At 46.7% G+C, this 14,037-nt stretch overlaps 1 protein-coding gene across 2 annotated transcripts in view; it reads right to left on the bottom strand.

Moving 5' to 3' along the window:
• The window catches only part of r3hcc1l (R3H domain and coiled-coil containing 1-like), a 202,768-nt gene that overhangs the window by 32,196 nt on the left and 156,535 nt on the right, over window positions 1-14,037 (bottom strand). For both annotated transcript variants that reach the window (XM_078412798.1, XM_078412799.1), the window contains exon 6: window positions 1,951-2,091. In XM_078412798.1, coding sequence (XP_078268924.1) covers window positions 1,951-2,091 — 141 coding nt within the window. The remainder of the gene's footprint in view (window positions 1-1,950; window positions 2,092-14,037) is intronic.

The raw sequence follows: 14,037 nt of genomic DNA on the forward strand, positions 1-14,037 counted from the left end.
TTAATGGCAACTTTCCTACGGCAAGGTGGAGTTACATAAAAACATAGAAAATAGGTGCAGGAGGCCATTCGGCCCTTCGAACCAGCACCGCCATTCATTGTGATCATGGCTGATCATCCACAATCAGTAACCTTTGCCTGCCTTCTCTCCATATCCCTTGATCCCACCAGCCCCTAGAGCTCTATCTAACTCTCTCTTAAATCCATCCAGTGATTTGGCCTCCACTGCCCTCTGTGGCAGAGAATTCCACAAATTCACAACTCTCTGGGTGAAAAAGTTCCTTCTCACCTCACAGTTGCTGCCTCACAGCGCCAGAGACATGGGTTCGATCCTGACTATGGGTGTTGTCTGTGTGGAGTTTGTACGTTCTCCCTGTGACCGTGTGGGTTTTCTCCGCATGCCCGGTTTCCTCCCACACTCCAAAGACGTACAGGTTTGTAAGTTAATTGGCTTCGGTAAAGGTTATAAATTGTACCTAGTATGTAGGATAGTGCCAGTGTACGGGGTGATCACTGGTCAGCACGGACTCGGTGGGCTGAAAGGCCTGTTTCCGCATTGTATCTCTAAACTACACTAAACTAAATCTAAGTTCTGGCATTGGGAAACTAATTAAAACTCTAGATGATATTTGGCAAGGGTTTTCCCTCGTAAATAAAATGCAGTCTTGTTGTGGAGCAGTGATAGAGCTTACACTAAATTATAACACCCCTCCATGTATATATACTGAGGTAGAGGATATTTGTCATTGCATTCATAGACAGAAATTCACAGACAGCCATTTAACATCGCACACAAAGAATAATGAATTTAACTATGCCAGGATTGTTATTGCCAATAGGTTTCTGGGCAATCTGACTGCTGAACAGAGTGGAGTACTCATTCATTGCATGTTTGGCCCATAGGGCCGCATCTGACAAGATTGTGGGGCGTTTTACATGGAGTGTGGGAGGAAACCGGTGCACCCGGAGAAATCGAAGCAGTCGCAGGGAGAACATACAAACAACATACAGATAACACCCATAGTCAGGATCGAACCTGGATCGCTGGTGCTGCAAGGCACAAAGTGTTGAAGGAACTCAGCGGGTCAGGTAGCATCTGTAGAGGGAATGGACAGACAACGTTTCGGGTCTGAAACTAGTCTTCCTCAAACTCTCCTCCTGAATCACTTTAAACCTGCATCTCCTGGTCCTCTAAGCGTTACCCATTGCTCGCCCCTTCCACTACTGTTTTCCTGGCCTGATCTCTTTTCTCCAACTCCTCCACCCGCCATCAGGGTCTTGACCTGAAAAATCGCCTGTCCATTCCCTCTACAGATGCTGCCTGACCCGCTGAGTACCTCCAGCACATTGTGTTTTGGTGTCACTTATGTCCGTCGTGTAAAATGACCCACAATCTTGTCAAGTGCACAGTGGTGCAGCGGTAGAGTCGATGCCTTACAGCCTCAGAGACCCGGGTCCGATCCTGACTAAGGGAAGGCAGTAGGACTGTCTGTACAGAACTTGTAAGTTCTCGCTGTGACTGTGTGGGTTTTCTCCGGCGGCTCTGGTTTCCTCCCACACTCCAAAGACGTACAGGTTTGTAGGTTAATTAGTTTTGGTAAAATTGTAGATTGTTCCTAGTGCGTAGGATAGTGCTAGAGTATGGGGTGATCACTGGTCGACGCGGACTCAGTGGGCGAAAAGGCTTGTTTCCCCACTGTATCTTTAGTCTAAAGTCTTTCCCTCTACAAATGCTGCCTGACCTGCTGAGTTACTTTGTGTTTTGCTCAAGATTCCAGGGTCTCTGTAAGTGATACCAACACGCTTCATTAAGTGACAACAACGCGCTTCAAGGTTGTCACCATTTAACAACTGGTAGAGTGTTGACGAAGATCTGTAAATGTTACACACACACTCTCAGCAGTTGCACAGGCTACTCTGAAAGACACGAGACTCCAAACGTTCAACCAACCTCGAGCTTCCTTCAGCTTTTGGCGCTCTGCGTCTCGTTCTGCCTTAGTTTGATTGCTTTTTACTCCCAGGGCTCCAATGACCAGCCTTCGAGCAAGCACGGCACTAGTCTGAGGCCTCTCCTTTGTCGGAAGGAGAAATTCTAAACACAAGAAGTGGGAAAGAAGGATTTACTTTATATTTATTTAAACCAACAACGCACGCCGTACATGTCAAGCTGAGAATTGGTTAAACTGAATGGATTTTTCCTCCTGCTGCCAACAGAAGTAGCATATTGACGGTGGGGAAAATAAAAAGCCAATAACTCATAGATAACAGCTCATTTAATACTGGTATACACATTGGTTATGACCGCATTAAAACAATTACATTTATTTTCAATTATGCGTTTTTTGTAAATCATTCCATAAAAGCTGAACGAGAATTACTTCAGAAAATGTGAATTTATAATCATATTGCCGAACCGCACTGTTTAGAGGTAACTAAATCTGTCATATTAATGGCGTAGAATGCATTTGAAAACAAATTACTTTTGCACGTCTTTGTGCTGTCTGTTTTAAATCAAAACTTTGCACGCTTTGTTTGATGTCTTGGATCAAACAGCCTGCTCTTGATAGTCTCACACAGATCTGCACAAATTTGGAAAATAAAAATCCTCACCATCTTGGACCCAATGTAGGGGAACCACTGGGGGGGGGGGGGGGGGGGGAGACAAAAGGAGGAGCCGGCTTGCTTGGTAACCTTGTCAGCGCCGTAGGTGGCTGCTATTTGTATACATTGTGTATGCAAGCAAAGAATTTCACTGTGCCTAGTCACATGTGACATTAAAGTATTCCTATTCCTAAATCATTTAAATGATCGCTCCTTTGATAGGCCAAACAGGCAAATATACATCCAGGTCTCTCTCTTGCCCCTGAATAAGCACACTCGTCATGCATTATTCAACTAACTGGTTACAAATTGCCAAATCATTAGCCACCTTTCAGTGCCTAATCATGGAAAGAGTGCACAGAATTTCTCAACGACCTGCGCAAATAATATAGTCAGGAAAATTACCTGTGAACCCTGGTACTTCAGAAAATAAATGCCACGGCTGTGTGCATCTCTAAGTGAGAAGTGGTGTGTGATTTTAAATTTAATCCATCTCTAGCAGCGGTTTTAATGAGGCATTTTATCCAATTGGAAATTGTGATATTCAGCTGCAGTTCAGAGTCCACATTCAACGCCACCGGGCTGGTCTAGATATTTTAGTTTTACTTCTAAAGATACAGCATGGAAACAGGTCCTCCGGCCCACTGAGTCAACATTGACCATCGATCACCCGTTTGCACTAGTTCTATGTTATCCCTCTTTCCCTACACACCAGGGGCAATTTACAGAGGGCCAATTAACCTTAAAAATCCACATGCCTTTGGGATGTGGGAGGAAACCGAAGCACCCGGAGGAAACCCACGCGGTCACAGGGAGAATGTGCAAACTCCACACAGACAGTACCTGAGGTCAGGATTGAACCAGGGTCTGTGGCAGTGTTTGCCACAGATACTATGACCCAAATAGTATCAAATCAAACAACAACTCACTGTTTGATTTGATGCTATGACCCAGGACCCAACTGCTTGAGGAACAATAACAACCCTAAGCTGCCCATTTCCTGACCTGGGTGTAAGTGGTGAACTCATATTTGCAGTTCTGCTGAAAATGGAGCTACAATTTTAATTGCATCAAGAATTCAGCGAGAAACTCGTGCACAGGGCCTGTTTACATGTTGTATGACTCTAAGACGAAATTGTCCATATCGACCAAGTTGTCTAACAGAGCTAGTCTCACTTACCTGCACATCCCTCCAAATCTTCCCTTTCCTTGAACATGTCCAAATGTCTCATAACTTTACCTGCCTTGATCACAGATCTCAGTAAATTGGATCCATCTCGTCCACGTCAACCAAGTTGCCAAACTTCAAATTCATAAACAAATGTCAGAACTGCACCTGCCTTCACCACTAACATAGATGGGGCATCTTGGTCAGCATGGACAAGTTGGGCTGAAGGGCTTGTTTCCATGCTCTATGACTGCATGAACTCAGGCAGCATCTATGTATGGAAATGGAGAGGTGATGCTTCAGGTCTGAATCCTTCTTCTGACCATTAATTGCTTCCCCTTTATGGAGATGTCTCCCCGAGCTGCCGAACATATCAGCATTTTTCAATGGTTTTGAATATTATCAGTTTCCGCAGTGCTTTGTTTTGACATTCTGGGATTCAATCAACTGTCCACCAAAGTCTTGCCAGCAATGCTTGAAATGAAATAATAAAACTTGCAGCTGAGAATGAGTACCCAGGCAGCAATGTGGATGATACATTAAAGCTAAAAGTCCGCTGGTTTTTAATTATAAAATCCTTATTTTATTAATGCCTCACACAAACGTGAACTGCTGATTTAGGTGCAGTGGAATTCTGAAGAGATAATTCAACTCTGCACGTAGGGAAGCATGCAAAGCATGCCTTTCAGGATCAACTGTTGCCTTGCAGTTCCAGTACACTGGAGAATCGTAATGCACCATTCAATGACAGGATTATTATAACACAATCCCCATAATAGAATCAGACAGTTATGATTCCAAGTGCAGCTCAAAAAGTGCAGTTATGTCGATCATGAAACTATTCTTCCTGGCTGTTAAGACATCAAATTTCCTTAAAAGAAAATTACTAATATTGCAAATCTGAAATAAAAGCATCAGCATTCAGGGAGAGCAAGAAACTAACAGTTCAGCAACGTCAGATAACAAGCTTGTTATTCCCATTTGTACCCTCACGAATCGGCGAATTTTGCCTAGCATTGTCATTTCTCCCACTGTTTATCTTCCACTCTATAGAGGACCGGCCATTTGTGCTTCCCCCTTGTTTTAGAGATACAGCGGGGAAACAGGCCCTTCGGCCAACCGAGTCTATGCTGACCATAAATCACCTGTACACACTAGATCTGCGTTATCCCACTGTGGCATCCTGCACACTAGGGGCAATTTACCGTGGACCATTTAAACTCCAAACCTGCACGTCTTTGTGGGAGGAAATCATGGTACCTGGAGGAAACCCATGCGGCCACAGGGAGAAAGTATAAACTCCATACAGACATCACACGTAGTCAGGATGGAAGCCGGGTCTCTGGTGCTGTAAGGCAGCAACTCTACCACTGTGCTACTGTGTCACCCAGCTAAAGGCAAAGGGCAGGAAAAATATTTTCCTTTGAATTATTATATATCCAGTTCTTTGCTGTTCTGTTCAGACATGGTTGCTGACAGGATTTGATGTCAGACCCATGCACTGGGATTTAACAATTTCAGACATAGCATTGACAGGCAGAGAGAAACACCAGGTCTCTGTCAGAACCAGGCAGTAGACAGTCAGATTCTTTCTCCCAGGGTGGAAATGTCAAAGATTGGAGCATTATAGTGAGAGGGACAAAGTTAATGGGCGGCCCAGTGGTGCAGCAGTGGAGTTTCTACCTTAGAGCGCCAGAGACCCGGGTTTAATCCTGACTACGGGTCAGTCTGTACGGAGCTTGTATGCTCTCCCTCTGACCTCATGGGTTTTCCCTGGGCGCTCCGGTTTCCTCCCACACTCCAAAGACGTACAGGTTTGTAGGTTAATTGGTTTCTGTAAATTGTAAATTGTTTCAAGTGTGTAGGATAATGTTAGTATAGGGGGCAATCGCTGGACGGCACACACTTGGTGAGCCAAAGGGTCTGTTTCTGCTTTGTATTTCTAAAGTCTAAATTTTAGAGGAGGTGCTCGGGAGAAGTATTTTTCACAGAGGGTGGCGGGTGCCTGGAACGTGCTGCCAGGGGTGGTGGTGGAGGCAGATACGATAGTGGTGTTTAAGAGGCTTTTGAATAGGCACATGGATATGCAGAGAATGGAGGGATATGGATTACTTGCATGCAGAGGAGATGTAGTTTAACTTGGCATTATGTTTGGCACAGACATTGTGGGCAGAAGGGTTCATTCCTGTACAGTACTATCCTGTTCTTGATCAGTAAAGGTATCAGAGGTTAAGGGGAGAAGGCAGGAGAATGGGGTCAGGAGGGAGAGATAGATCAGCCATGATTTAATGGCAGAGTAGACGAAGGGCCGAATGTCCTAATTCTTCTATCACTTATGACCTTATTACCTCTTCCATATTCGATGGCAATCAGAATGTGATTTACTCCCACGTGATATCCAGAGTGGGTATTGACCATCTGCACAAGACCTGCAGCATTTGTTATGTTTTAATACGCTCCTGTACTAACACTGTTCCTGATCTCAGCTCCTGTAGTCCACAGTCTGTTTTACCGCCCTCATTAACTCCGTAGGGATGAGAGTGGGAATTGATTGCGATGTTAGGTTCCCAATCATGGTCCATTGCCAAACACACAAGGGACATAAGTGTAAGGTGAGAGGGGAACGATGTAGTAGGAACCTGAGGGGCAACTTTTTCATACAGAGGGTGGTGGGTATATGGAACAAGCTTCCAGAGGAGGTAGTTGAGACATGTACCCCCGAAGGCTTGTCGTATCGTGATACCGGGAGGGAGCTTCTGGAGGCATCGGAAGTGTGGAGCAAGGATCGGCAGGAGGGTGAACTGGGGTAATGCCTCCGGCGCCTTCAAAGCACAAAGATGACGTGACCAGTCAGGTAGGAGGGAGGAAGGCCCTGCAGGAGCCTGGGGCTTGCCTGGACCCAGTCGACCCAGCGCTCGGGCGGATCGGACTTTGGAAATTTTGCAAAAACAAGGAGGCACCAGCATGTGTAAATTTGCAAAATGAATTTCACTGTGCAGTTGCATATGTGACAAAGCACCACAACATTTAGAAGACATTTGGATACATTAATTGATAGTAAAGGTTTGAAGGGATATGGGCCAAATGAGGGCAGCTGCGATTAGCGTAGGTGGGGCATCCTGGTTGGCACGGGCAAGTCGGGCCAGTTTCTGTATGATGACTGTGACAGCGCAGGCCTGGTCTCTCGCCAGACCCAGCATGCTTCTGGCACTTCAACTCTGTATCACAAGATGTCACTGTGCATAGCAACACAGTCTCCACCAGACTAAAGTACTGCAGCTGTTTGAAATCTGCAATAAAAACACAAAATGCTGCTTGCTCCACTCGTCCCTTATTTGCTCCTTCAAAGCCTTGAATATAACTGCTGCCGATGTCCAAATGAGAGCTAAGCACTGAGCTCCCGGTAACCTTGCTGATGGGCCATTCTTAGTCACGCGTGTGACCAGAAAAAAATGAAAAATTGTGGAATATATCTCTTCTAATTCTGAAAGCATTACAGGTATATTGTTTTGTACTGTATATACGAGTTACATATGGTCACATGTGACTAGTCATATTTGACCTCTGACCCTAAACAAACATTGTCGGCACGACATATAAAAATTTCACTTGACAATCTTCGACATATACAAGTCATTTATACAGTACAAAACAATATACCTGTAATGTTTTCAGAATTAGAAGAGATGTATACCACAGTTTTTCACATCTTTGGTCACACACATGACTAAAAAAGACCCAGATGCAGAGTGGCTCCTATGAAAATTAATGAATTTTTAACTTCACTTTTTTCAGGGTGCAGTCATCCCTAGAGACACCAGCATTTATTGCCCATTGAAATATATGCCTTTTAAAAGTCATTTGGAAAGATATATGGATTGGAAGGATTTAAGGGGCTGTGGGCCAAATGGAACTATCCCCATATACCAACTTTGTCGGCGTGGAGAAGGAGGACCCTAGGGTCTGTTTTTGACTTGTACAGCTCCATGACTCCATGACACGATGTTTGTAAATACCAGGAGGAGCCAAATGGCATCTGGGCTAGTCCCATTTGCCTGCATTTGGCCAACAACCCAGTTCAGTTTAGTGTATTGTCACGTGTACCGAGGTACAGTAAACAACTTTTGTTGTGTGCTAACCGGAGCAGAAAATTCAGGGTCTCAGCAAACAATCCATTTACAGTGTATAGATACATGATAAGGGAATAACGTTTAATGCAAGGTAAAGCCATCAAAGTCCAATCAAGGATAGTCCGAGGGTCATCAAAAAGGCAGATCGTAGTTCAGCACTGCTCTCTGGATGTGGTGGGATGATTCAGTTGCCTGATAACAGATTGGAAGAAACTGTCCCTGAAACTGGTGGTGTATGTTGTCGCACCTTTTGTCTGATGGGAGAGGTGAGACGAGGGAGTGGCCAGGGTGCGACTCGTCCTTGATTATGCTGCTATCCTTGCCGAGATAGCGCGAGGTATAAAAGGAGTCAATAGAAGGGACACAAAGGGCTGGAGTAACTCAGCGGGACAGGCAGCAGCATCTCAGGATGTCTTTTAAAAGTCATAACTGTAACGGCTTCTATAGCTTCATCTGGCAGCTTGTTCCCGATGCGGACTACCCTCTGAGTGAGAAAGTTGCCCCGAGGTCTCTCGTACATCTCTCCCCTCTCACCTTAAGCCTGTGCCCTTTAGTTTTAGAATCCTCTGCCCTGGGAAAAAGACTGTGTGTTCACTTTATCCATGTCCCTCATGATCTTGTACACCTCAACATGATGAATGTTTCCAGCATTTTCTGTTTTAGCTTTGATCTACAATGCATATTAACTGAAATCATAGTGCTAATTTATGCGACTATTGCAGAAGTTGAGAGCTATTTTTCTCGTCAGTCTGTTACAGTATGCTGATATTAATACCGTTTCTTGAAACAAACAATGACGAAAGATTAATTCTAAAATTACCATTCCGAACGTTGGAAGGGATGTTGACAATTTAGAAACAAGTCAACAACATTTGACAAAAGTCATTTGGACTTGGATAGGAAAGACCCTACTGGCCACAGAGTCAGAGTCAACCAGCAATCACTCCGTGCACAAGCACCATCCTACACACTGAGGACAATTTACAATTTTTACCAAAGCCAATTAACCTACAAACCTGTACGCCTGGAAGAAACCAGAGCACCCGGAGAAAACCCACACGGTCACAGGGAGAAAGCTCTAACTACATACAGACAGCACCCAAGGTCAGGATCGAACTGGGACAGTGTAGGATAGTGCTAGTGTGATAGCTGATTCGTGGTGATAAGTTGGTTCGGGCGGATTTAGTGGGCCAAAGGGCCTGTTTCGACTCTGTAACTCCAAAGTCTAAAGTTTAAAGTCTAAAAGCCTCGCAAAACTGGTTCAGGTTTTTCTGGAAAGTATGAAATGAAACCAGGACTTAGCGGGTCAGGAAGCATCTGTGCAGAGATGAAACAGAGAAGGACACTAAGTGCTGGAGTAACTCAGAGGGTTAAGCAACATCTCTGGAGAACATGGTTAGGTGACGTTTCGGGCTGAGACTCTTCTTCAGGCTGATTGTAGGGGAGGGGAGAAGAAAGCTGGAAAAGCGGATAGGCAGGACAAAACGTGGCAGGTAGTAAGTCGACACAGGCAAGGGGAATTTTTTGGCAAGCAAATGGTTGGAACAAAGGCCAGAGATAAGAACAATAGGTGTGAGGCATGTTTGAATAGACAATAGACAATAGGTGCAGGAGTAGGCCATTCGGCCCTTTGAGCCAGCACCACTATTCAATGTGATCATGGCTGATCATTCTCAATCAGTACCCCGTTCCTGCCTTCTCCCCATACCCCCTGACTCTGCTATCCTTAAGAGCTCCATCTAGCTCTCTCTTGCAAGCATTCAGAGAACTGGCCTCCACTGCCTTCTGAGGCAGCGAATTCCACAAATTTACAACTCTCTGACTGAAAAAGCTTTTCCTCATCTCTGTTCTAAATGGCCTACCCCTTATTCTTAAACTGTGGCCCCTGGTTCTGGACTCCCCAACATTGGGAACATGTTTCCAGCCTCTAACGTGTCCAACCTCTGAATAATCTTATATGTTTCAATAATATCCCCTCCCATCCTTCTAAATTCCAGTGTATACAAGCCTAGTCGCTCCAGTCTTTCAACATATGACAGTCCCGCCATTCCGGGGATTAACCTAGTAAACCTACGCTGCACGCCTTCAATATCAAGAATATCCTTCCTCAAATTTGGAGACCAAAACTGCACACAGTACTCCAGGACACACAACCCAACACAAACATCCATCACAGTGGCTCCAAACACTCCCTCACTGTGATGGAAGGCAAACAAAACTTCCACTCTCTTCCCCCCACGCCCACGGACAGGCAGCTTGGCCCCTACCGAGGCGACCGACACGCACAGCCCCCGCAAGGTAATGGAAGGCCCCGCGGCTGCGCCGCACCGGCACTGAAACGTCCCGCGGCCGAGCCGCACCGGTGATGTTAAGTCCAGCGGCCGAGCCGCGCCGGGCGATGGAAGGCCCCGCGGCCGAGCCGCACCGGGCGCTGCTAAGTCCCGCGGCCGAGCCGCGCCGGGCGATGGAAGGCCCCGCGGCCGCGCCGGGCGCTGCTAAGTTCCGCGGCCGAGCCGCATTGGGCACTGAAACGTCCCGTGGCCGAGCCGGCGATGTTAAGTCCCGCGGCCGAGCCGCGCCGGGCGATGGAAGGTCCCGAGGCCGCTCTGGGCGCTGAACCGTTCCGCGGCCGAGCCGCACCGGGCAATGGAAGGCCCCGCGTCCGAGCCGCACCGAGCGTTGAACCGTCCCGCGGCCGTACCGGGCACTGTTAGGTCCCGCGGCCGAGCCGCGCCGTCGATGTTAAGTCCAGCGGCCGAGCCGCGCCGGGCGATGGAAGGCCCCGCGGGATGGAAGGCCCCGCGGCTGAGCTGCGCCCCGGGGAAGTGATCTAATAAAAGAAAGGTTCCCCCCCCCCCCCCCCCACACATACACAGCCAAAAAAAACAGAAACAAAAACCATCCCAACACCGACACAAACAAACAAAAAAGGAAAAAAAGACAAACAGACTGCCGGAGAGCCGCAGCCGTTAGGCGCAGCCACACGTGAGTAACCTCACACTTATCCACATTAAACTGCATCTGCCATGCACCTGCCCACTCACACAACCTGTCCAAGTCACCCTGCAACCTCATAGCATCTTCCTCACAGTTGACACTCCCACCCAGCTTTGTATCATCTGCAAATTTGCTAATGGGACTTTTAATCCCTTCATCCAAATCATTAATGTAGATTGTAAATAGCTGCGGTCCCAGCACCGAGCCTTGTAGCACCCCACTAGTCACTGCCTGCCTGCCATTCTGAAAGGGACCTATTTTTCCCCACTCTTTACTTTCTGTCTGCCAACCAATTTTCTATTCTTGTCAGTACCCTACTCCTAATACCATGTGCTCTAATTTTGCCCACTAATCTCCGATGTGGGACCTTGTCGAAGGCTTTCTGAAAGTCGAGGTACACTATATTCACCGGCTCTCTCCTGTCAATTTTCCTAGTTAAATGCTCAAAAAATTCCAGAAGATTAGTCAAGCATGATTTCCCCTTCGTAAATCCATGCTGACTTGGAATGATCCTGTTACTGCTATCCAAATGCTCCGCAATTTTGTCTTTTATAATTGACTCCAGCATCTTCCCCACCACTGATGTCAGACTAACTGGTTTATAATTTCCCATTTTCGCTCTCCCTCCTTTCTTAAAAAGTGGGATAACAGTAGCTACCCTCCAATCCGCAGGAACTGATCCTGAATCTATAGAACATTGGAAAATGATCACCAATGTGTCCACGATTTCTAGAGCCACCTACCTAAGTACCCTGGGATGCAGACCATCAGGCCCTGGGGATTTATCAGCCTTCATTCCCATCAGTCTACCCAACACCATTTCCTGCCTAATGTGAATTTCCTTCAGTTCCTCCGTCACCCAAGGATCTCTGGCCACTAGAACATCTGGGAGATTGATTGTATCTTCCTTAGTGAAGACAGATCCAAAGTACCGGTTCAACTCATCTGCCATTTCCTTGTTCCCCATAATAAATTCCCCTGCTTCTGTCTTCAAGGGACCCACATTTGCCTTGACTATTTTTTTCCTCTTCACATACCTAAAAAAGCTTTTACTTATCCTCCTTTATATTATTGGCTAACTTACCCTCATACCTCATCTTTTCTCCCCGTATTGCCTTTTTTGTTATCTTCTGTTGCTCTTTAAAAGAGTCCCAATCCTCTGGCTTCCCACTCTTCTTTGCTATGTTATACTTCTTCTCTTTTATTTTTATGCTGTCCTTGACTTCCCTCGTCAGCCATGGGTGCCTCTTACTCCCCTTTGAATATTTCCTCCTCTTTGGGATAAATTGATCCTGCAACTTCTGCATTATTCCCAGGAATACCTGCCATTGCTGTTCCACCATCTTCCCTGCTAGGGGCTCCTTCCAGTCAAATCTGGCCAGCTCCTCATGCCTCTATAATCCCCTTTGCTATACTGTAATACTGACACTTCCGATTTTCCCTTCTCCCTCTCAATTTGTAGAGTAAAACTTATCATGTTATGATCACTGCCTCCTAATGGCTCTTTTACCTTGAGTTCCCTTATCAGATCAGGTTCATTACACAACACTAAATCCAGAATTGCCTTCTCCCTGGTAGGTTCCAGTACAAGCTGTTCTAAGAATCCATCTCGGAGGCACTCCACAAACTCCCTTTCCTGGGGTCCAGTACCAACCTGATTTTCCCAGTCTACCTGCATGTTGAAATCTCCCTTAACCACTGTAGCATCACATTTGCGACATGCCAATTTTAGCTCCTGATTCAACTTGCACCCTATGTCGAGGCTACTGTTTGGGGGCCTGTAGATAACTCCCATTAGGGTATTTTTACCCTTACAATTCTTCATTTCTGCCCATACTGATTCTACATCTCCTGATTCTATGTCACCCCTTGCAAGGGATTGAATATCATTCCTCACCAACAGAGCGACCCCACCCCCTCTGCCCACCTGTCTGTCTTTTCTATACGTTGTGTACCCCTGAATATTCAGTTCCCAGCCCTGGTCCTCTTGTAGCCATGTCTCAGTGATTCCCACAACATCATACTTGCCAATGTATAACTGAGCCTCAAGCTTATCCACTTTATTTTTTATGCTTCGCGCATTTAAATACAACACTTTAACTTCAGTATTCACCTCCCCTCTCACACCGGTCACCATTGGCCCTGACCTTACTCTCTTATCCCATCTAGAACTTTCATTCCCATTTATTCGAGAGTCCTTTGCAATTTCCCTTGTATTCGCTTCCCCTTTGACTCCATCTTCATATTCCCAATTTGTCAACCCCTCCCCCCCACTACTTTGTTAAACCCACACGTGTATCACTAGCAAACCTGCCTGCCAGAATGTTGGTCCCCTTGCTGGTAAGGTGTAACCCGTCCCTTTTGTACAGGTCACCCCTACCCCAGAAGAGATCCCAGTGGTCTAGAAATCAAAATCCCTGCTCCCTGCACCAGCCCCTCAGTCATACATTCATATCCCCGATCTCTCTGTTCCTGCCCTCACTAGCACGAGGTACAGGCAGCAGTCCAGAGACAACCACCCTCGACGTCCTACTTCTCAGTCTTCTTCCTAACTCTCTAAACTCACGTTGCAGTATCTCCATCCTCTTCCTCCCGACGTCGTTCGTGCCCACGTGCACAACTACCTCCAGTTGATCGCCTTCCCTTGCTAGGATGTTCTGAAGCCGGTCCATGATGTCTTGAACCCTTGCACCAGGGAGGCAACAGACCATCCTCAAGTCCCACCTGCCGGCACAGAATCTATTGTCCATACCTCAGACAATGGAGTCACCCACTACTATGGCTCTTCCTGACTTCGGTCTCCCTGGTCGAGTCTCCTTGCCACCAGATTAGAGCCACCAACCTGTCCGCCGCTCGGACTGGAAGCGTCTTCTGCCCCGACAGCCCTCAAGAGGGTGTACCTGTTTGCAATAGGCACAGCCACCGGGGTCTCTTGCAGTCCACGTTCACTCCACTTTGAAACGGTCTCCCACCTTCGATCAACCTGGACCCTTGGTGTGACAGCCTCACAGTAGGTCCTGTGCAGGAAACTCTCGCATTCCCGGATTGCCCTGAGGTCATCCAGCTGCCTTTCCAACTCCACCACACATCCATTCAGGAGCTGCACCTTAACACAGTTCTTGCAGGTGTAGCTCCCAGAAGC

Source organism: Rhinoraja longicauda, chromosome 16 (assembly GCF_053455715.1).
Source record: "Rhinoraja longicauda isolate Sanriku21f chromosome 16, sRhiLon1.1, whole genome shotgun sequence".
Lineage (NCBI taxonomy): Eukaryota > Metazoa > Chordata > Chondrichthyes > Rajiformes > Arhynchobatidae > Rhinoraja > Rhinoraja longicauda.